The sequence below is a fragment of the Camelus dromedarius genome, chromosome 14 (assembly GCF_036321535.1).
Source record: "Camelus dromedarius isolate mCamDro1 chromosome 14, mCamDro1.pat, whole genome shotgun sequence".
Taxonomy (NCBI): Eukaryota; Metazoa; Chordata; class Mammalia; order Artiodactyla; family Camelidae; genus Camelus; species Camelus dromedarius.
This window is the reverse complement of record NC_087449.1, coordinates 39,312,286-39,334,871: the sequence shown is the minus strand read 5'-3', so window position 1 is coordinate 39,334,871 and position 22,586 is coordinate 39,312,286. Positions and strand designations below refer to the sequence as shown.

At 49.9% G+C, this 22,586-nt stretch overlaps 2 protein-coding genes and 1 pseudogene across 8 annotated transcripts in view; 1 reads left to right on the top strand and 2 right to left on the bottom strand.

The window, feature by feature from the left end:
- Positions 1-823: 823 nt before the first annotated feature.
- On the bottom strand, positions 824-1,537 carry LOC105090930 (transcription initiation factor TFIID subunit 9-like; annotated as a pseudogene).
- Positions 1,538-6,720: 5,183 nt separating this feature from the next.
- On the top strand, positions 6,721-15,128 carry DMAP1 (DNA methyltransferase 1 associated protein 1). Of its 2 annotated transcripts, none has more exons than XM_064493644.1 (11): positions 6,721-6,796; positions 7,017-7,126; positions 7,704-7,795; positions 8,060-8,255; positions 12,942-13,100; positions 13,236-13,403; positions 13,609-13,794; positions 13,923-13,994; positions 14,274-14,346; positions 14,480-14,775; positions 15,017-15,128. In XM_064493644.1, the coding sequence occupies exons 2-11, from the start codon at positions 7,022-7,024 to the stop codon at positions 15,074-15,076; spliced, it is 1,407 nt and encodes a 468-aa protein (XP_064349714.1). In that variant the 5' UTR covers positions 6,721-6,796; positions 7,017-7,021; the 3' UTR covers positions 15,077-15,128. The 2 variants fall into 2 exon arrangements, with proteins under 2 accessions (XP_064349714.1, XP_064349713.1); XM_064493643.1 differs by having other exon boundaries at positions 6,977-7,126.
- A 409-nt stretch (positions 15,129-15,537) lies between these two features.
- Positions 15,538-22,586, bottom strand: part of ERI3 (ERI1 exoribonuclease family member 3) — a 123,104-nt gene continuing 116,055 nt past the window's right edge. For all 6 annotated transcript variants that reach the window (XM_064493646.1, XM_031465615.2, XM_010982290.3 and 3 more), the window contains one exon: positions 15,538-16,065. In XM_064493646.1, the coding sequence (XP_064349716.1) occupies positions 15,983-16,065 (83 nt within the window). In that variant the 3' untranslated portion in view covers positions 15,538-15,982. The remainder of the gene's footprint in view (positions 16,066-22,586) is intronic.

Below are 22,586 nucleotides of genomic sequence, written 5' to 3'. Positions count from 1 at the left end.
TATGCCCCTTATTGCTTTCCTTCTCTTCTTGAATTAGAGAGAACATCTGATACCATTTTGAATAGTAGTGATGACAAAGGTCATTTTTGTCTTGTTTCTGACTTCAGTTGGAATGTGTTTATTGTTTTTCTGTTAAGTATGGCGTTTGCTGGAGGGTTTTTTTTTTTTATCATTTTTTTAAATTAAAAACAAACACTGTATCAAATTAAAGCTGTTCTTTTCCTAGTTTGCTAGGAGATTTTTTCCTTTTATATCATTAATGGGTGTTGAATTTATTAAGACATTCATTTAAAAATGTTTAAGTTTATTAATATAATAAGTTAAATTGTATATAGTCTAATGCCGAACTATCCTAGCGATGCTAGGATAAATCCTCTTTGGGCTTGATGAACAATTCTTTTAATACACTGCTGGATTTAATTTGTTAACATTTATTTAAGATTTTTGCTTCATTGTTTATATGTAGGATCATGTTTTTTTCCTCTTGAATTGTCTGGCTTTGGTTTCAGGATATGCTAGTCAGTAAAATGTGCTGTGTGGCTTTCTATCTTTTCTTTCTTTTTTTGATGAATGACAACTTATTTTTCACACTTAAAGCCTGCTGAGAAATGATTACTAGTCCTGACAAAATCCAACCTCTTAACTGAAAAGTAAGGTAACTATATTTACTAATTAACTGCTATTTAAATTTTCTAAAACAACTTGAAAACATTCAGCATGTATGTTTAATTTCAGTACAATGGATTCAAGACCAAGTATCCACGTTACATGCATCAAGGCTAAATTACAAATGGTCGTAGTCATCACACCATCGTCAGCACCTTCACATTTTCTTGTAACATGTTTGATGAACACTGGCAGTATTTTGTGATGGCACCATGTTAGTGGTAGTAAGAATATTTTGGGGCCTGGTTAACATTCTGAACTACTGCTGTTGCAGGAATTGATGCTTTTACAGCTGAGGACTATGAAGTGGGCATCTGTATCGTAAACCTTTGCCCTGTGAGGGACACTGGAGTCCCTACGTTAGTTGAAACAGACATGGCTTGTGGGGCTGGTGTGCCTAGAGTGGGAGTACTTGGTCTGCTAATAAGTGAACCAACATTTAACTGTGGAACTGTTACTCTTCCTGCAGAAGTAGATGCCTTTTTTGATAAAGACTTAGGTCTATGGTTTGAAACAGTCAAGCAATATCTATCCAGTGGCTATCTAGGACCTGAATATGGCTTGACCAATGGCAAAGGGGTTTGATTTCTTCACTTTAATAACTAATAAAAAAATCTCCTAAGGGAGAAGATGTAAAAGACTGGTCAGCACGACACTGGATTGCCGGTGGCGTATCATCTGCATCAACAGTATGGCTTGAATAAATTTTTGCATCATCTGGAATTTTGGTCACAAACTGGAAGGCAAACTCCAACAACTGATTTATAACTCTTGCCTCATGTTCTGTAATCTCCATGTCCTTCAGGATTTGTGTCATCATCTGTGCATCTGTCAGCATGCTTTTGGGAGATGGCATCTTGCCAGACTCCATGCTCTCCAGTGACCAGACTTCTCCAGCTAAGTCACCCACATGAATGTATTTCAGTCTCTGAAATGGAATTCATCTTACAATCAATGGTATTTTAAGGTTTAATTGATAGTGTTTTATAAAATTCTTCGTAGTGGAATATAAATAAAGGTGCACCTTTCAGTTGATGGTGTCTTAGGCTAGTTGAAGTCTGGTCCTTGGTGGTTTTCTTGGATTTTTGAGAGAGCATACATCATATTTGGGTGTCTTGCAGCCCACTCACTTACTGAGTGTCCTGAAAGACCATTAGCTTTGAGATGAATCCAGAGCAAAGGAAACTGTCCAATTGGTCTAGGCTGCAAAGTAAGTAGATAGGCCTCTTGGTCTCCATGACCCACCAGATCCAATCATGTTGCGATCACCTTGCTGATGGAGCCTGCAGCAAGCCCAGGAGCAACAGTGCAGAAGTGAAGAAAGCTGTGCCCTGTTTGGTAAGTAACTGATCTTCTTCAAGAAACAGCTTTATCCTATTACTCGGCTTTGGTAGAAACTGAATGCTTGTCCATGGGATAACCAGGTGACCTTGCAAACTGAACTGCACAACATAACTTGCAAACTGTTTGATCCACTCTGAAGTATGTAGTGCCCAGGAGCATTCATCATTAGGTAGAAAGGATAAAAAGAGACAGTGTGTTCTGCTTTGCCACCCATCCCTCAGTGAGCACTGACGGTCTCAACACATAGACAGTGTTCGAATGGATAAAATAAAGCAAAACCCAAATATCTGCTGTATATATGAGATGCACTTCAAAAGATGAAAGAAATGTTAGGGTAAAGATACACCATGCGAACAGTAAACTTGTGAAGGCTGGAGTGGCTGTCAGATAAAGTATACTTCAAGACAAAGGCTATTACCAGAGATAAAAATAGATATTTCATAATGATAAAAGGATCAATTCACCAGGAAGATATAATAATTATAAATGTGTAATAACAGAGCTTATAACCTAATAACAAAGCTTCAAAATATGTGGAGTAAAAATTGACAGAATTAAAAGAAGAAATATACAATCCACAATCATAGTTGGAGATTTTAAAAAGACCCTCAACAATCAATAGAACAATAGACCAAAAAGTCAATAAAGGCATAGATTATGTGAACGATACCGTCAATCATCTTGTCCTAATCGAAATTTATAAAACTCTATACCACAACTGCAGGATATTCATTCTTTTCAAATACACATGATATGTTCACCAATGTACCACATGCTGGGCCATAAAAGATAAAAATCTCAATAAATTTGAAAGGATTGAAATCATGTAAAATATGTTATCTGACCACAATGGAGTTAAATTAGATATCAATAATCACAAGATACCTAGAAAACTCCTAAAAATTTGGAAAATTAAGCAACATAGTTCTCAATAATCCCTGGATCAAAGAAGCAAACACAGGGAAGTTTGAATGATAATGAAAATGTAAAAGAATTAGCGGGATGCAGCTAAAGCAATGATTAGGGTGAAATTTATAGTCCTAAGTATTTATAACAGAAAATAGGAAAGGTCTGTATAACCCTTACATTTTACCATGGAATGCTGACTTGCATCCCCAACTTTATGGTCCCATGGATCGCAGAATTCTCCATTTGTGTTGGGCAGTTCCATGATGTCTCCTTGACGGGTGTTCAGTTTCTACGAGGATTGTTGTAAGCCAGAGACTACTTTTCAAGTGGTGGCCAGGTGTTTGCAGGTGGGATCAGAGCCTTACTCCAGAATCCAGGATGCCCATGCTGTGATTGTCCAATCAGGATTGCCAGAAGATATGCATACAATTTTTGGCAGAAAACATTTCCCAAGCCATAGGGTCTGTTGGATTATCAGGCTCAGCTGGAAACACAGCTTGCATTGTGACCTGGACCTACTGTACACCCCCTTGCCCAACTTAGAGGTTACTGGTAAATGAGTCAGAGCAGCAGGCCCAAATATACACGTAGCCTCAAACCCAAAGAGGGCCATCCAGCTTCGTAAGTCTTTCTTTGAGGTGAGTGGTATGAGGTGTGGCATCTTGTTTCTTACTTTAATTTTTATTTAGTTGGTTAGTTTAGAAAAGGAGAAGAATTGACTTGCAAAGAAGTTTGTAAGAAACTCCAGATTTTGGAAGGACTGGCTTAACAAATAAAAAATACAACATGTATGTGTAGCCGAGCAGGACCCTGTGGGCCTTCCAGGGTTAGACCCCACCCCTTAATGTACCCAAGCTGAAGGCCGCGATCACATTATTCTTCTGGGAGGCTATATATCTGGGCCTCTACAGCACAGGGCCTGCCATATAGTGGTATATATCTAAGTGGCTTACAGTAAGTACTAAACAATTATTTGTTGAAGGAACTAATGAATAAAGTTGAATCAATGTACATTTCCACCAACAGTATATAGACTGGTGCCTATTTTGTCCACATCATTGTCAAAAATAGGAATCACGATTATTTTAAGGTTGTACCTATGTGATAGGCATAAAATAGTATCTCATGCTAGCTTTCAATTTTTCAATTCTTTGAATACCAAGGAGGCGGAATGCTCATCTGTACAGTTATTGGCTGTTGCACTTCTCCTGTGACTTTCTTAATCCTGTTCTTTGCCCATTTTGAAAAGCAGGAAATTTGTTCTATTCGTTGGAAAATCTTCTTCCTAATTAACCTGAGCAAGACCAAGTCAGACTGAGCTGCTCTGGATCTTGATCCCACCACACACGGACGGCTCCCCTTTCCCACAGTTTGTAAGGAGAACCTGCAAAGAGGGCACACGTGCACCTCCTGCTGGGAGCACTCAGGGGGTGAAGAGACCCATTACCACTCTTAAGGAGTGTGTAGTCTTGGCGAGGAGAAGGGAGGAGGGCAAGAATGTGGAAGAGGAAAGGAAGGAGAGAGCCAGGCCAGGCATCAGGAGCTCCAGTCCACTATTTCTGGGCCCATCTGTGACTAGACAGGCTGAGGAGGGATGGGCTGCTGGGACCCTTTTTTATTCTGACTCCTGCATCCATATCCAATCAGTTCCTATTTCCGTATCAACTCCCCCACCGCCTCCCACCTGGTTCTCCTGCCTCCAGCTCCATCCTCCCCATTGGCAAGCCACCAGTGATTTTTCTAAAAGATGAATCTGACTCTTCAGCATTATTCCCAACTCTCCTCCCAAGAAGCCAGCCACGCACACCCTCCAGTGGCTTCATATTGCCCTCAGGATTGAGTAAAAACTGCTACAAGTTGACTCTGCAGGCCCAGAGCACCCCAGCCTGAAGTCCCTCTCCCGGGCCCCTCAGTAGGACACTGCAGTACAAGAGTCTCTTCAGAAGTGATGCTGGGTTCCTGTGGAGGGTCAGCTGGGTGGGCTCTGCAGAGTAAGCACCTCTTGGGGATGGCAGGGGGACCCACCTGGTAGAAGTGTGGCAGTGGCTCCTCAGAAGGGGCAAAAGAGAGTTATCCCTCTCTCATCCCCCTTTTTCCCAATCCCTGGATAAAATCCAAACTCCTTACCACAGCCCCCAGTGCCTTCCTCTGATCTTAAGTCTTCCTGTTCTCCATCTCCTCACCCAACAGCCACCACATTGGTCTTTTTTCTTTATGTCCCTTTAACATATAGAGTTCTTTCCATTTTAGGGACTTTGCACTTGTTATTCCTTCTGTATGGAACATCCCTTTCCCATGTTTTCCGTGGATGTTTCCATCACTTAAACCTCAGCTCAGATTTCAGCTCCCTAGAGAAACCTTCCCTGATCAAACTGCATATAGTCCCCCATCTTATCACCCTGTTTTATTTTTTTCCATAGCTCTAGTCACTATCAAATATTACACTATCTATTTTATTGTTTCTATGCTAGATATAAGCCCTGTTGGAGATATTTGTAGCTCATTCACCCACTGCATCCCCAGAGCCTAGAACAATGCCTGGCACATACAGACATTATGTACCATGATCCCTGTCCTCACAGAAATGAGTCTATCAAGGGAGATATATTTTAAGCAAATAATTATGCAAACAAATAACTACAAGTAGAGTCCAGTGTTTGAGGCAGAGGTGCAGGACCCTCCTCCACTGCTCTGCCCATCCAAGGATCATTCGCTTACCCTATGGGCAGTTTTCTGCTACAAGACCCTGGCTTACCCTGGAAACTGTTTAGAGCCCAGAGGATTCACCCAGGAATCAGGCCTCAGGAACAGGGCAAGATTTGGACCTCCAGGCCCAGTTTTGGGGTCTAGCTAGACTTGTGGCTGCAGCTCTATGTCATCCTAACCCCCAAGCCAGAACAGACTACAACATTGATAGCTCAATTGTGTGGGCTGTTTGTTCCTCCAGTCCCTGCGTGGATCTTTGGCAAGCCCTTGCTTGGGGTCTGGTCTCTTTGATACCTTACAAGCTCCACTCCATTCCCATGCTCAGTGCCCAGTGTCTTCCACGTTTGGAAGCTAGTTTTCAGAGGCTGAATTTGGGAGCTGCTTCCCATGTCTTCAACCCTTCCTCAGGACCTCCTGTTCTAGAAGTCTGTCTCTAGGGTGATCAGCAAGTTTCTTTCCTTGAGGGCTACTTCTTCCAGCTGCTCCCTTTTCGGGGCTGTGTTCTTGGACCTCTTTGTAACCCACACGAGTGGAGTCAGCTCCCAAACTAGTGAAGCTCCGGGAAGCTGGGGTCCAGGAGAGCCTCACGAGGCCCTGACCCACAGACACCCGCATCACAGGAAACGCAAGTGAGGGCTCCCGTCACCCAGGGAAGCTCTGCCTTGTTTAGCTGACCTCTTCATCTTCAACGCTTAGTACAGTGTCTGATACATACTTAGCACTTAATGAACAGTGGCGATTAATACCACTAACTCATTTAATGAAAAAAGGCACCGTGCTAATGTTTACATGGATTTATGCAGTTCATTCGCGCAAGTACCATGACAATTTCTGTTTTAAAGTGAAGAAACGGGTTCAGAGAAATTAAGCGACTTCCAAGGCCACAGAGCTGTACAATCTCTTTTCATTGCCCGAAATGCGACGGAGCAACGTAAAGGGAAAATGCCAGAAAGCAGGCAGCGCAGGAAACCGGCGGGCTCATGGGAGCCAAGGACGCGGACAGGCTCCATGCGGTCAGTAATTTTCACAGTGGGTTGCCGCCCGGCTCCGTTTCCACTAAGCACAGACCGGAAGTGTTCCTGTCGGTCGCGTTTCTAACGCACGACCGGAAGTTTCTGTCCGCGGCTTTGCGGGGATAGGGGAGCCTTCGGGCTGCAGTCAGAAAATCCAGGTGCGGAAACGCTGGGACTTAGGAGGCAGTTAGGGGCGTTAGGGAGACCCAGGCGGAGAGACACAGGCGGAGCCCGACCTGACTTGGGCCACCCTCGCCCTCGCGGTCTGCCTCTTCACCCCGCCCCCACTAGGGGCTGAAGTGGCTCCGCCCCCTGACCTGAGCCTGGTCCCCCGTCAGGCACTGACCCTTGACCTCGGGGCGCTCCCCCATCTCTCAGGCGCGATGGCTACAGGCGCGGATGTGAGAGACATTCTAGAGCTCGGGGGTCCAGAGGGGGATGCAGCTTCCGGGACCATCAGCAAGAAGGACATTATCAACCCGGACAAGGTAGCAGGGGTGCCTGAGAACGCTGGGTCGCGGGAGTGCAGTGGTGGGGAGGAATGACAACGTGACAACGTCAGAGAGCTGGGGGAGATGATGGGGTGCCACGCTTCTAGTGAGATGGGCGGTAAAAGATGTGACATAACGGGGTAGAGAATATGTGTCACCTTGATGAAATTGGGAAGGAGGAAGTGGGACATCCATAGAAAATGGTGGGGACCAAGAGGGTGGGACACTTGTAAGAGATGAAAAGACCTAGAGAGTGTGACACTTGGCAGGATATTGGGTCGGCGGGGGTCATCAAGTCGTTGTGACATGCTAAGAGATGGTGGAAAAGTATCTTCTGCTCTGACAGGTCAGGGCTCTCCCCAGGTGAGGTGGGGTGTGGAGAATGACCTGCTCAGACCTTAGGTGCCCCTTGAGTGGGTTTCTGTGCCTTCACAGTGTGTCATTATGTGTCATAGTGTGTATGTGTGTCATTGTACCTGTAGGTGCCTGTTTGTTCAGGGACTGAGCTGGGCTAAAGAATTTTCAGGGAAGGGAGTCTAGGCTGTGGTTCCTCTCCTGTGGTTTCCCTTCCCAGAAAAAGTCCAAGAAGTCTTCCGAGACCCTGACCTTCAAGAGGCCCGAGGGCATGCACCGGGAGGTCTATGCACTGCTCTACTCTGACAAGAAGCAAGTATTAGAATCCCAAGTCCCCCAGGCTCTGGCCCCTGACCAATCTCCATGTTCCTCATTCCTAATTTTCTTAGCCAATTTTCTCCCCGCCTTCCCTCCCCAGGCAGGGCTCCTGCTTGCTTAGTAGGATGCAGGAAGAACTCAGATCTCTCATTCCAGGACATGATTTCCTTGCTCTAGGGTAGATCAGCAACCTGTGTCTAAAGGCTCTCCATTCACTTTCTGACTCTAATCTCTCAACTCCCTAAACCCTTCTGCCAGAGATGCGCCCCCACTGCTACCCAGTGACACTGGTCAAGGCTACCGCACAGTGAAGGCCAAGCTGGGCTCCAAGAAGGTGCGGCCCTGGAAGTGGATGCCCTTCACCAACCCGGCCCGCAAGGATGGAGCCATGTTCTTCCACTGGCGACGGGCTGCTGAGGAGGGCAAGGACTACCCCTTCGCCAGGTTCAATAAGGTGAGCCACCACCACCTGGATGTATGCTAGGGTTGCGTGAGCTCTCTTCTCCCAGGGTTGGCTCCAGAGGCACGCTCAGGCCTGTCTCAACTGGGGTTACCCACTCAGTCCTCGGGGCAGATGCCTGCAGTGTGGGACCCTGATCTTTTCTGCCCATGGGATTCTGTCCTCCCCTGGACCAGCTCTATTTTTGGTGTGCTCTCTTGGTGCTTCAGATGTCGCTATTCCTTAGAGCTGTGGCCTTGGTGCTCTGCTCATCTTACTTTCTACTTTCTCCCTAATGTGTCTCATTTACTCTGTGGCCTCAGTGACCCTCTGTGTGCCACTGACCTCAATTTAGAACCTCCATTCCAGAGCACAGTTCCCACGTAAACAATCATTTACTTAAGTCTCTCCCTGAAGGCCCCACAGGTACTTCAGACCAAGTAGATGCCCTTGGGCAGAACTCATAATCTTCCGTCTATTCCCCACCCCCAAACCTGTTCTTCATATGGGTGAATGGCACCACTGTCCACCCAGTTGCCCAAACCAGACACTTGGGAATCATCGTTGACTTAGCTTCTCTCTTAGCTCTCACATTATTTCAGTCAACACCAGGACAAGGAAGGTAGGGGAAGACAGGTAACAAACATGTAAGCAAGTAAGTTGGATTCTTTCAAATAAGAGCCATCAATAAAATGAAACCAGGATACAAATGGAATATGAAATTAGATAAAGAATGAACTTGTGGGTGTAAGGGGAGGTCTAATTTAGATGGGGTCGTCAGGGAGGGCCTCTCTGAGATGCTGGCATTTGAACTTGACCTTAGTGATACATCCAGCATTGAATACATCCAGAATCAGCACTGCTGATTCTGCTTCCAGCGTAAATCACATCTCCCTTTGTTCTTCATCCTTATGCCAGCACCCTGGTCCAAGCTGGATTATCTCTAGTCTGGATTACTGAGGCTCAGATGGAGCAGGGCTTTGCCCAGACTCAGCCTGCCAGTGAGAAGCAGAGCTGAGCTGGGCTAGGATTTCCTCAGCCATTGTTTAAGCCAGTACACAATATGGCCCCCTAGTCCCTGCAGCTTGAAACAGCCTAGACTTCGAGCCTGAAAGCACTGAGGGCTTGAACCCAGGACTCCCAAGTCTGACTTCTTTCCCCTCAGCCAGTGTATCCACCTGCATGTGGACACCTCCCCTGGATGGCTCACAGGCTTCTCAGACTCAGCACATCCAGCTGTGACTCATCACTCTCCCCCACGTCCCCTGGCTGGTTTTCTTCCATCTCACCTCCATCCTTAGGCCCCTCAGGTTCAGTAGAGGGAGAGCCTGGAGATAAAAGATTGAGAAGGGAGAACCAAGAGGTAAGGCATTTGAGGCGAGGGAGGGGAGGCTGGATGAAACGAATCTGAGGTAAAGACGAAAGAGTATCCATTTTGTATTTAGTAAATGTTGCTCCGTGGCCAGTCAAGTCCAAGGCATTGAGGACACAAAAGTGAATCAGACACAATATCTGCCCTGGAGGAGCTCCCACGTTGTTGGGGCGCGGGAGACACAGGCAGTTACAGTCTGGTGGGATACCTGCTATATGGGAGGAACTGAGGGTCCAGGAAACTTCCTGGAGAAGTTAGAGCTTGAGTTCTCTTGAAGGACGTCACCAAGTGACTCTAGGGAAGGAGTGCAGTGACTTGTTCAGGCAGAGGGGACAACATGAGCAAAGGCACAAATGAAAAAGCAGTCACACATATGGGACACTGCGGGCACTTCCCTGTTGATGAGGCCTGTAGCCCGAGGTAGGACGTGGTGGGAGATGAGGCCTGCGAGGGCAGCAGGAATGGCCTTCTCTCCAATACTGCTCATTCCTGGGGTCCTGTTTTCAGCCCGTGGCTCCCCAGCCACTCTTACTCACACCAGAGACACCGGCATTACCTGTGACAGCATCTTCCCTCACCCCTCGCATCCAGTTGTCCAGTCCTGTGATGTTTAAAGCTTCTCAAGTCCATGCCCTTTTCTCTACCTTCCACTGGTGCTGCTTCATTTCAGGCCTCTTCACTTGCCACCTGCATTATTTCTTAAACTTGCCGGCTGGTCTCCCAGGCTCCGGTTTCACCCCATCTGTCTTCATTGTTGGTCTTTATAAAAGAGAATCCTGACCTTCTACTCCTCTCTTTAAAAAAACTAACCTTATCAGCTCCCATCACCCCCAGGATGAATTCCAGCCTCCTCAGCGGGCACACAAGGCCTGCATAGCCCACCTCTGTTGGCTCTCCAGGCTCTCTTCTTGCCTCTCCCTCTCCCTCTCTCCTTGTTTACCTAACGTGTCCCGACTGCTAAGCCCGCACACACCAGGCTGTTTCTCTCTCATCACTGTCTGTGTTGCCCCCTCTGCCTAGGATTCTCTCCACTGCCTTCCCTCACCTTAAGACTGAACCAGGCCTCATTTACCTTTTCCCTGACAACCCTCGTCCCAGGCTGGATCAGGTGTCACTCATTACACCCCAGGCATACCTTTTTCGTCAGATTTGTCGCACTGTACTAAATTACTTTTCCATCTGGACTGTGAGCTCTGAGAAGGAAAGGCCCCTGTCTCTTTGATTCAGCATTGTGTCCTCAGCATAGGGCTAGCAGGCCCATGATAAATGTTTGCTGAATAAATGAACATCTCCCTGGTTTGACCATGAGCTTCTTGAGAGCAGGACTGGCTGCACAGTGCCTGAGTATATTTTTTAATTAAGTGGAACTGAAGTGCATAGGAGGGTTACTTAACCAACTGGGAAACCAGAGAAGCTTCCCAGAAGAGATGCTGTCTGAAAGAGATCAGAGGGACGAGAAGTTATCTAGGTTAAGGAATGTGGAAGTGGGAGGGCATTTCAGGCAAGAACAACAAAGGCTGAGGGGGAGAGCCTAGTATATTCCAGGGACTACTAGTCATTTGGCTGGAACTTAGGGCCCCTGAAGGACATTGGCTGCAGAGAGAGTCCACGTCATTCACCCGTGTGTTCATTGATTGATTCAGTAAATCTTCATCGATACCTTAAGTTTCCTGGTCCTGTGCTGAACCCTGAAGGTAGGAAATGAACCAGACTTGCTCTCAACGAGTTTGCAAATTATCTAGAAGGCACTTTTATCTTAGAGTAGCCTGGAGCCTTTGATGGGTTTCATAAGGGGTGGTTGGGTGACATGATCAGATATATATTCCAGAACAGTGATTCACAAATTATCTGTGATGAAGGACATTTTAAAAAAAATTTCCACTTTATCAGCGATTGATAAAGATTACCAAAAAAAAAAAAAAGACAAAATTACAAAAAAAGACAAAGTACAAGTCTGTGTTTCTTCATACTAGATTTAGCAACATACGATTGTTGTAAAATTGTTATAAAGGTTTCTAAATGCCTACTCTCAATTTCTATACATACCAGAGACCAGTGATAAGTTTGCAGTAGCACTGGTCTGCAGGCTGTCCTTCAAGTAGTACTGTTTGGAGAGATCACATCTCGGCTGCAGGTGGATAATTGCTTGGAGGAGGATTAAATGGAGGGAGAGAGACCAGTGGGGAGGCTGTTTCTCTACCCAGGCAAGTGGTAGTGGTGGTGTGGAGAGGGGTGGAGATAGAGAACCAGGAGGTAAAAGTCACAGATTTGGGGAAGGGGAAGGGTCAAGGATAAACATAGGAATTTAAGATGTCTCCTAGGTTTCTGGCTTGGGTACTGGTGACACTGAGATCTGGACTAAAGGAGATATAAGTTTGAGGGTGGGTGAGGAGCTCAGTACTGAACATATTAAGGTTTTTTTTTTTTTAAAAATTGAGGTATAATTGACATATATTAGCTTTAGGTGTACATAATGATTCAGTATGTATATATATTATATATATATATATATATATATATATATATATATATATATATATATATACAAAATGATCACCACAATAAGTCTAGTAAACATCTGTCACCTGAACATATTAAGGTCAAGGTGTATGTAGGACTTCCAATAGGAGTTGTCCAAGAGGGTTTTGAGAGCAGGTTCAGAGCTGGTGTGGTCTTTGATGAAGAAACTTCCCTGGTCCAGCCAAGCATTATCTTCTTCCTGGGGTCTCTGATGGACAGACCCAACTGAGGGTAGTGCTGTTTGTCCCTGAGGAGGTCTAGGGGACAGGAATTGGCAGGGACGCTTATGTTGCAAGTGGGATCCAGGTGCCTTTTCTGTAGAGACGTGACCTTGATCAGCTCTAGGGAAGCTGCAAGTCTCACTGTCACCACTAGGTGGCAGGAGTGCTTCAGACAAGTGTTCCATGACTAGGGCTTGCTGGCCTTTCTCCACAGTTTAGCCATCTGCCCTACTCCAAAGTTGATCTTTGGACTCCACAGAAGCGCTTACATGTGGGCCCCTCACCTTAACCATGGGGTCAGGAGGATGTGTCCTGTTACGGAGGTTCTGGAGCTGAAGGTACGGTGAAGTTGGTCCTGGAGTGGATCTAGAGGCAGGCGACAGTTCTAAAGCCTTCCAAGGCCTTTGGTCAGTTTCCCTTCTCACTCTGGAACATCATCTCCAGGTGCCCGGTGCACGGTCCCAGGATTTGCTTTGTCCTGCCCGGGGATTGGCAATAAACAGGAGGGGCTGTGGTGACAGGTTGCTAGAGCCCGCTGGACGTTCCCTGACATGGGTGTGCCCCTACCCTGTCCCTCTGTGCCTGTAGACTGTGCAGGTGCCCGTGTATTCAGAGCAGGAGTACCAGCTCTATCTTCACGATGACGCTTGGACAAAGGCAGAAACTGACCACCTCTTTGACCTCAGCCGCCGCTTTGACCTACGTTTTGTTGTTATCCACGACCGGTATGACCACCAGCAGTTCAAGGTGAGCTGGTGTCCTGCTGGCCTGCATTTGCACACGTGCCCAGCCCCCAGGCCTGGCGGGCCCACTACCTTCATGCTCTCCCTTCCATGTGCCTCCGAGTGTTCATCCTCCCTCCCCCTGTGTCTTTATCCTCAGAAGCGGTCTGTGGAGGACCTGAAAGAGCGGTACTACCACATCTGTGCCAAGCTTGCCAACGTGCGGGCGGTGCCGGGCACAGACCTCAAGATACCGGTATTTGATGCTGGGCACGAGCGACGGCGGAAGGAACAGCTGGAGCGTCTCTATAACCGGACCCCAGAGCAGGTCAGCCCCGAGCCCCACAAACTCTCCTCCGTGCTCTGAAAACCCCTCACCCATTGCTTCCACCTCCACCCCCTCAACTCCCTCACTGCAGGTCCCCTCCCTCTGCTCCTCCCGGCCCAGCCCTTCCTCTCACAGGCCGCCCTCCTCGCTCTCCCATCACTGCCCTGAGCGCCTCCCGCACCTCTCAGCATCTCTCACCGCCCAGGTGGCGGAGGAGGAGTACCTGCTACAGGAACTGCGCAAGATTGAGGCCCGGAAGAAGGAGCGGGAGAAGCGCAGCCAGGACCTGCAGAAGCTCATAACGGCGGCAGACACCACTGCCGAGCAGCGACGCACGGAACGCAAGGCCCCCAAGAAGAAGCTCCCCCAGAAAAAGGAGGCCGAGAAGCCGGTGTGGAGACTAAGTCAGCCCGGTGCAGGGTGGAGGGCTCTGAGAGTTCACAGAGCCAACAGGGGACTGGGACTAACCCTGGGCCCCCTCCCAGTGACTTCTGGGTCTCCACACCTCCTTCTTCCCAGGCTGTTCCTGAGACCGCGGGCATCAAGTTCCCAGACTTCAAGTCTGCGGGCGTCACGCTGCGGAGCCAGCGGGTATGTGTCACCTCCTTCGCTGTGTTTGGGCCCTGCACTCTGCGGCCGAGTGCTGCAGGCCGTTGAGCTGGAGCTGATGGAGGGGGACGCACCAGGATCCCGGGGGATGTGCCAGGCTGATCTCACAGCTTTCACTCTATTTTGCTTGCTGGCTGTTTGCTTTTGTGACCCCGAGCTGCCTCCAGGGGTTAACTTCTCTTCTGCTACCCCAACTGCCTTTAGTCCCCTTCATTCTAAACCGCTGTAGGGGAGAGGGCTTAGCTGCCTGGGTCATTGCAGATGAAACTGCCAAGCTCCGTGGGACAGAAGAAGATCAAGGCCCTGGAACAGATGCTGCTGGAGTTGGGTGTAGGTGAGTGCGAGGGCTGGGCCCACAAGATGTGCCCACCCAGGCAGGGAGGAAGGCTGGGTGGCGCGGGGCATTCCTGCTGCCGGCCTCCCACCACCCAGCCCTGCCCCTGTGCCTTCCACCCACCCGTCCGCAGAGCTGAGCCCGACGCCCACGGAGGAGCTGGTGCACATGTTCAATGAGCTGCGGAGTGACCTGGTGCTGCTCTATGAGCTCAAGCAGGCCTGCGCCAACTGCGAGTACGAGCTGCAGATGCTGCGGCACCGGCATGAGGCGCTGGCCCGGGCTGGTGTGCTGGGGGGCCCCGCCACACCGGCTTCGGGCCCGGCCCCCACCCCGGCGGAGCCAGCAGTGCCCGAACCGGGTCTCGGCCCCGACCCCAGCAAGGACACCATCATCGACGTGGTGGGCGCGCCCCTCACGCCCAATTCGGTAAGAGTCTGGACAGGCGGGGAGAGCAGGAACCGGCCCGCTAGCGAGCACACATGTGTGCGTGCACGAGTTCCGCCCCTCTCGTGCCTGCCGCAGAAATCATCACTCTGAGGGGCTCTGAGACCACGCTGAGGGAGTGGGTGGCCAGTGGGCATCACCTTCCCTAAGAGTGTGAAACACATGCACAAAGGCTGAATCCGGCCTTGCAGGCCATTGACCTCGGCTCTTTGTGTCTCCTCAGAGAAAGCGACGGGAGTCGGCCTCTAGCTCCTCTTCTGTGAAGAAAGCCAAGAAGCCATGAGAGGCCATACGGGTGTGGGAGGCTGCTGTGTAAATAGAGCTGCTGAGTTGGACTGGGCTGCTTCCTTTCCTTCCCACCACTTCTGATGCCCCTGACTGGGAGGGTGGGCAGGAGGGGGTCACCACACCCACTCCATGGGGTGGCACTAGGGCTTGCTGGCACTGAGGCCCTTAGCAGCTCCTTAAAACACTGACCCGTTTTGCCCAAACACCTGTACTCGGGAACACCTGTGGTTCAGCACTTGAGTGGTTCACGCACAGTTGTGGCCTTAGACCTAGCTACTTGGAACACCGCCTTGTGCTCAGACAGTCCCCATGGCTCTCTGCGTACTTAGTGAGGGTCTCATAGGTGCTCCAGTGATGGCCAGCTCTACTGGTGGCCTTGAGCACACGTGCTCTAACCCCCGCACATCCAGGCAGCATCAGGCACAGCACAACCTGGTCCACACACACACCCAGGGCCTCGTTTCCCCGACTTTATTCAGTGGTACGTTCACAGCGGGGATGGGGGTAGACACAAGGTGGGGCCTGATCTGTCCTGGAGCCCTGGGGGCACCACACACCATGCACTACAGATGGGAGGGGGCACAGGGGGGCTCAGTGGCCCCAGCAGAAGCCTGTGTACCAGGGAGGAGATGGTGAAGAGGAGGTCCCCCAGCCCAAGCCCACAATGGGAGGGGCTGACACTGAGCTGAGGTTGAGGGGTGGGGATGGGGGGCACGAAGTGTCTGTTCCAGAGGGGCCAAGTGGCCAAGCCTTACCCAGGGCACAAGCTCACAGGGCAGGCTGGGGGACACTCTGGACGTAGAGCTGTGCCACTCTCCTTTTGCCCCTCTGGTGAGGGAGAGGAGGGCTCTGAGCTGGGCCAAGCAGCTACCCTGTCCTGCCCCATCCCGTCCTCGGCCAGTCAGAACGGCTTTGATGTCTGCTTGAAGATGAAGCCTCGATATGCCAGAGTCTTCATGATGTTGGCAATGTTCTTGCAGTCATCTAAAAAGAGGAAGAGGAGACGATTTAGATGGGCCCCAGACCCTTCCCCTCTGGGCCCAGAGGTGCTCTTACACAGGTGGGGGTAGGAAGCAGGGCTGGATTCAGCAGCCACAGGCTCTACACCAGGGGGTCCTGTCCCCAGGTGGCAGCATCTCCAGCTTCAGGTTGAGCTGGGTGATGGTGGGCCGGCAGAAGCCTGGTCTCAGTGCTTCTCAGCCCCATAATTCATGCTGGAAATTGGCCGGCGTGTCCCGCCCCGGCCCCAGTGGTGATGTATGGGCGCCGTCGCAGTAAGAAAAAGGCAGAGTAAATGTGTAATTTCTCCCTTGACGGCCCCTGGCCGCTGGGCGATTCTTCTTGTTGCCGCCGCGTGGGGACGGCCCGTCCGCCACACTCCGTCTTCCCGCCACCCGCCTTGATGTCTCCATTTCATTACTGTGCGGCCATTCATCACGCCCACGGCCAGGGTGACTTTGCCGGCACTTGCGTGTGTGTGGGAGATGTGGCCCAGGCCATAATCACTGGTGACAAGGCACATGCCTCGGCACTTCCAGGCCAGGGCCCCAGGTTTGCCTGCTCCAACAGCCACCCGCCTGGGTGCCTGCTCCTGTGCAGCCCAGGCCGGTGGAGAGGAGCCAGGCTTGTGGTCCTCCGACACCCTGGCCAGCAGCATTCTACTGGGCACACCTGTGTAGCTCAGCCCAAGCCCTGCCTCTCCCACCCTGGCAGGCGTGCTGGTCAGGCTTCTGCCCTGTCTCTGGCTGTATCTCAGATGAAAGATGTCTGTGCCAGCCAAACCCTGCCACAGCAGTTTCTGCAGTACTGATCCCTATGAGAAATTCCATGGTGAAAACGCTATAGTCCCTGTGGCTGCAGGAACAGGTACTCCTGGGGCCTCAGTATCATGGCATAGGCCAGGATGCCCTTCACCTGCCTCCCCTTTCACCCCTGTCCCACTGCCCATGGATGCCCCTGAGATGTAACCAGGACCTCAGCGACAGCAGCCCCCATGGGATCGATGCTGTGATTGCAAAAGCACTGTATGTCGATGTCCTAATCAGGTGTGTGCGGGGGTGGGTAAGGTCCAGGTGAGGTCAGGAGGCCCCTGCATCTGTCAAGGACCATCCTCCTCTGCTGAGCTTGCCATCCCCTTAGACTAGTAAAGGGGACCCAGCAGAGCTAGAAAAAGACTTGTGGGAGTGGGAGGAGTCTGGTCAGGCCAGGCCTGTATCAGCCAGGCGGCAGCTTTGCAGACCTTGCACAGAGCAGATAAGCTCTCTGGGTCTGGCCAGACAAGTCACAGAGGGTCCTGTCTCTCCCAGCTCAATATGAAAGTAGCCATGGTGGGTGTGGGCATGGACAGGTGACCCAGGCACAGGGACACCTTGTTCTCCAGGCACTCAGAAGCCATGAGGGCTGGTCTGAGGCAGAACAGTGGGAAGACAGATGGGTGGGTAGTGGCGGCCATGGCAACTCCAGACGTGACCCATCCCTGTGGTTTATGGGCCGGACACACGCCCCGCTCAGCTGAGGCCCCATCATTTGTCTCCCTTAGTGTGTATGCCTGTGCTGTGGGGTAGAGGGTGGAGGGAGAGGCCGCGATAGGAGCTAGGCAGTTGACAGGAGGGGGAACGGGGCAGGAATGGCTGTGCAGGAGAGGTGGGGGTGGGACAGCACTGGCTTGGGAGTGAGAAAGGTTTATGACAGGGTCCAGAGGCTGTGATGGCACCACTGAAAGGGCCACGATAGGGTGATTTTCTTCCCAAGTGAGTCTGGCCTTGTCAGGGCACCTCCAATCCTTCCTGTCTCCGGGACTCTGGGGACCATGGCCGCTGTGCATATTAAGAATAAGTCTCCTCGTTATCTGCAATTACCCAGCGGCCACACACCTCATTTCTTCCAGCAGAAAAGAAAATTAGTTTTCTATTGACTTCATCTGGCTCCTCCCTCATTGCTGGACAAATCGTTCAATCTGCCTCCCCTGGCCCAAGTGAATGTGCCCAGCCCCTCCCCGCAGGCCACCAGCCACCCAGTGGGTGAGCAGTGACCTTGCACCTGTGCCTGGTCCGGGGCTGGGGGAAGGTCATGTGCCCCAGCCTTGTCCCTGCCCTCTGCCCCCTCCACACACCAGATGGCTTCATCCACACCTTGAGCTTCAGCTACACCTGAAGATCACTGTCTCCATCCTGGACCTCTCTCCTGAGCTCCACACCACAGATCCAAATGCCTCTGGAACATCTCTTTCTAGATATCCATACAAACTCAAAACGTCTGCTAATGAACTAATTTTCTCCCTCAAGCTTCTTCACTCCCCTGTGTTCTCCATCCCAGTGAATGGCACCCTGAAATGTCCCCAAAAAAACCTGATTCAAGCTTGACACCCTGCCCTCTCTCTCCCCGACTCCCCAAATCCGACTGAGTATGAACTGTGGGTTTTATCTCCTCACTCTCTGTCTAACCATCCACTTCCTTTCATTCCAGCACCCACCTCCCAGTCCGGACCCCCGCATCTCTTACTCTCACAACAGCAGCTGGTCCTCTTTCTTCTGCCTTTAATCCATTCTCTTGTAGCCAAAGTGATCTTTCTCACACAAATCTGATCACGTTCTTTTCTCTTTAAATCCCTTCAGTGGCTCCCTTGCCCTCAGTTTCAAGTCACACACTCTTTAGTATGACTTTAAGGTAAAGGCCTGCAAAAGCAGATCCCTGCTCTCTGGCGTAGCCCCTGCCAGAACACTTGGGGAAACCACTTGTCACTTGTGTCACAAAGTCTGACTACTGACCCTGTCTGCCAGGGATTCTGGAGTCTAACTTGTTGCCACTGGTCTCCTACAATGCAGACAGAGACCCAGACTGGGGAAGACACATTCCAGCTCACCTAGCAAGTCAACGGTACAGTTCTTTCTGAATGGGCTTCCAGCCCTGGAAGCCCCCCTGAGTGCAACCCACTGATTACACAGAGATAAATCTGGGGCTTTTTAGAGACCAAAAGTTCAGAGAGAGCAGCAGGGAGCCTGGTGACAACACGACCTCCTGGAGAGTCCTCTCCTGAAGCCCTGGGGCCACCTGGGCCAGCAGCCCCAACTTCTGGCACCTCACTCAGCTAGTGAGGCCAGCTGGAGGCTGTTCTGGGGTAGGTGGGGACAGCCTTGTGCCCACAATAGAGCCCTCCGAGAGCTGGTCTTCCTCATCTCCAAATCCTAGAAGACTAACCTGTTTTTATGTTCCTGCAGAGTCATCAACTTATGACAAGATGACCCTCTTCTTTTTTGGGCATTAATATTCTTTATGTTGGAATTAATTCTTAATGTTTTTATACTTAATGTTTTGTATACTGGGACAGTAATGGGAGGGGTGCCGCTGCATAAATCCCTCCGAGAGGAGTGGGGCCAGCATCTAGCAAAGGATGAGCTTGGTGGCTGGGCCCAAGGGTAGTCAAATATCTGCTTGGCAAAGTAGCTGCTAGTGGAAGGTGGCTCAGATGGCTTAGGACACCCAGGGAGAACTCACACAGGGCAAGCACCTGAGGCTGACAGGCTCCAGGTGGCTGCACTTGACTGGGAACTGAACGGTAGAGGACAGGATGCAGAGCCTGGGCTAGGGCCACCCTCAGGAAGGAAGGGGCCCGAGGAAACTCTCAGAGGACCACTTATTCATGCACTCATTCATTCAGCAAATACACGCTGACACCTTCTGTGTGCTGGGTGCACATGGCCATGCTGGGCCACAGGGCTGCAGACTCTGTAGCTCCCTGCCCTCAGGAGCTCAGAGACTGTGCCTCTAAGTGGTGCAGTGTGAGCAGTGCTATGAGAAAAGGAGGTGCAAAAAAACCCGTGCTCAGGCTGTGGGTCAGGAAAGGGTTCCTGGGAAGACGAGGTTAAGTATGTGGAGGGGCCTAGCCAGCAAGCTGGGGTCGAGGGGAGGTGTTCTCAGCATAGTAGACAGCCCACACACACTTCTGGAGGGGGAATATGGAGTGTCCCCCCAGAATTTAAGTTTAGCAGGTCGTGGGGGTGATGAAGAGGCAGGGGAGTGGTAAGACATGAAGGCGGCGAGGTTAGTAGTGACTAGCTAGAGGAAACCCTGCAGAGCCCCGAATGCCAAACTAAGCAGCTTATAATTTTATTATTATGGGAATGATGGGGAGACACTCACATGTTTAAGGAGGCACATGACCAGACCTGTGTTTCAGAATTATCTTTTGAGGACTGGAGGGGTTAACCCCGAAGGCAGAGACGCCAACTAGCAGATTGTAGTATGTATTTCTGGTCCAGGACTAGGCCAGTGGCAGTGGAGATGGAGGTGCATATACATTGTTGATGTGGAGAAGTGGATGGAGGCAAGAGACTTTTAGGGAACAGAATGAGCAAGGCTGGATGAGGGGACTGGGAGGGCTGAGTCTAGGATTTGAGTGCCACTCACTGAGAGAGGGTAAACCAGAGAAGGTGCAAGTTTGGGGCAGCAATGAACTTAGCTTTGGATGTGTTAAGTCTTGAGATTCCTATGGGACATCTAACCTTATCAGGCATCTCCTTTGTGGCTTCTAGGCTTTATATCTTGCTTAAACAGGCCTTCCCTATCCCAGTGTTATTAGAAAACTATCATATTTTCTTCTAATACTTTCAGCTTTTATATTTAACTTTTGAATCGGCCTGGAGTTTATTTTGTATGTGGTGAGAAACAGATCTAACTTTATCTTTCCGCTAGTAGATCTAGCCAGTTGTCCTGTCACTGACTGAACTGTCCACACTTTCCCTGCACATTTGGAATGATGCCTCTCTCCTACACACAACTCGGATATGTGGATCTGTCAGAGCCAGAGAGAGAATGAACATGACATGATCAGAGGCAAGCCGGACTTAGAGGACATTAGGAGCAGCGGGGGTGACAAGCCGCTGACCGTATGGGGTCAGGAGGCAGTGTGGCCTGGAGGAAGACTCAGACACAACCTAAAGCCTCTTGCCTAAAAAGCTCAGCCTGGCGATGCAGCTTACTAGTGATCTCTGGGAGCTGGTGAGGGACAAGGCCAGAGCCCACGGAGCAGGGACCATGGTAAGGAAAAAAGAGCAAGAACCCTGGTTGTGTCGACATTCTAGAACCTCATTTTGCTGCCACCTCTTCCTGTGTCTGTTTGGACATCCTGGCAGCAGCATGCCTGAACGCAAAGGGCCAGTGGGACTGCTAGATCAAATATGTCTCCAGCCTCACGTGGGACACACTTACACGAAAAGATTATTTGTTATTTATCTGAAATTTGAATTTAACTGGTGTCCTATATTTTTATTTGCTACATTGGCAACTCTGTGCTGGGGCCCAGCATCTCAAGCTACGGCTGGGTGCAGTTCAGGGCACAACAGCAAATGGGAGCTCAGGAGACAGGAGGCTACGGCAGGGAATTTAGGACAAAACCAGCAGAGGGCCCCTTTATATCCTTAGATTCTGGGTTCAAATCCAACTCCATCATTTAATAACTAAACTTAAGCAATTAGAGTACTTCATTTAACCTCTCTATGCTTTGGATTCTTCTTCTCTAAAATGGGAATAATAATGGTAATTATAGCAACTACTTCCCTCAAAGGGTTGTTAAAAAGATGAAATGAATTTTTATTTGTGAAGTGCTTAAAACAGTGGCTGGGTTAGTTATTATTAGTAGTATTGGTGTTATTCCAATAATATCCAGTAATAATATTGTTATTCCAAAAGAAATACCCTGATATCCTCCAACCCCTGTTCCTTGCTCCAGATGTGGCCCACAGTCCTCTTGGCCCACCCGACACACCCCACAGACACAGAGTCCCTTCTCCCCACAGACACAGCTCCCCCACCTCCTCCCAGACAGAGCCCTTAGAGCCTCAAAGCCAAACTGACCCCTTCCTCTGGCCCCTCCCCACATCCCCCCTCCACCCCACCGAGGTGCCTGGAGGTGCCACAGGGCTGATGGTGAAGGATGACGGTGGTTCCACAATAAGGGGAAAAGGCAATTTCATCTTGATTAGCAGGCGATTTCTCTCTCCGTAATAAGCGTGCTCCAAATAATTAGCGTGTTTTACGTAATAATGAAATTACAGAAATGCAGTCCACTTATTCAAACAACTCACCATTACCATATTTTTAAATATTAGACTTAATTAGAGTTTATCACTTCAGAGAAGTATGCGGACCGAAGATGTTTTTAAAAAAATCCTCATAAAGTGTTTATTAAGCGCTGGTAAAGCTGGGATAATGATGTGTTTGGAAATTAAGGCAATCAAACACTTACTGCCGCTCCTGGAGGCCGGGCATGGAAATGAGGCCATTACACGCCCATTACCCGCCAGCTCACAGCCACTTGGGGGGCAGGGAGAGGATGCGCCTGGCCGAGAGGGCGTAGTGCCCAGAAATGCCTGTGCCAACAGCCCACAAAGGCCTGATCAGTAGGCACAGAGTCACTTACACGACATTTGGCCACTAGGGGCCCAACTCAGACTTGGCCAGGCAAAGACTGGACTGATCCCAAATGCCAAAGAAGACACGCAAGACCA

Excerpts from the sequence above, each read along its gene's own strand:
- DMAP1 (XM_064493644.1), top strand. The coding sequence starts at position 7,022 with ATGGCTACAGGCGCGGATGTGAGAGACATTCTAGAGCTCGGGGGTCCA. Across the intron at positions 13,101-13,235 it reads ATGACCACCAGCAGTTCAAG|AAGCGGTCTGTGGAGGACCT; the intron begins GTGAGCTGGTGT and ends CTTTATCCTCAG. Across the intron at positions 13,795-13,922 it reads AAAAGGAGGCCGAGAAGCCG|GCTGTTCCTGAGACCGCGGG; the intron begins GTGTGGAGACTA and ends CCTTCTTCCCAG.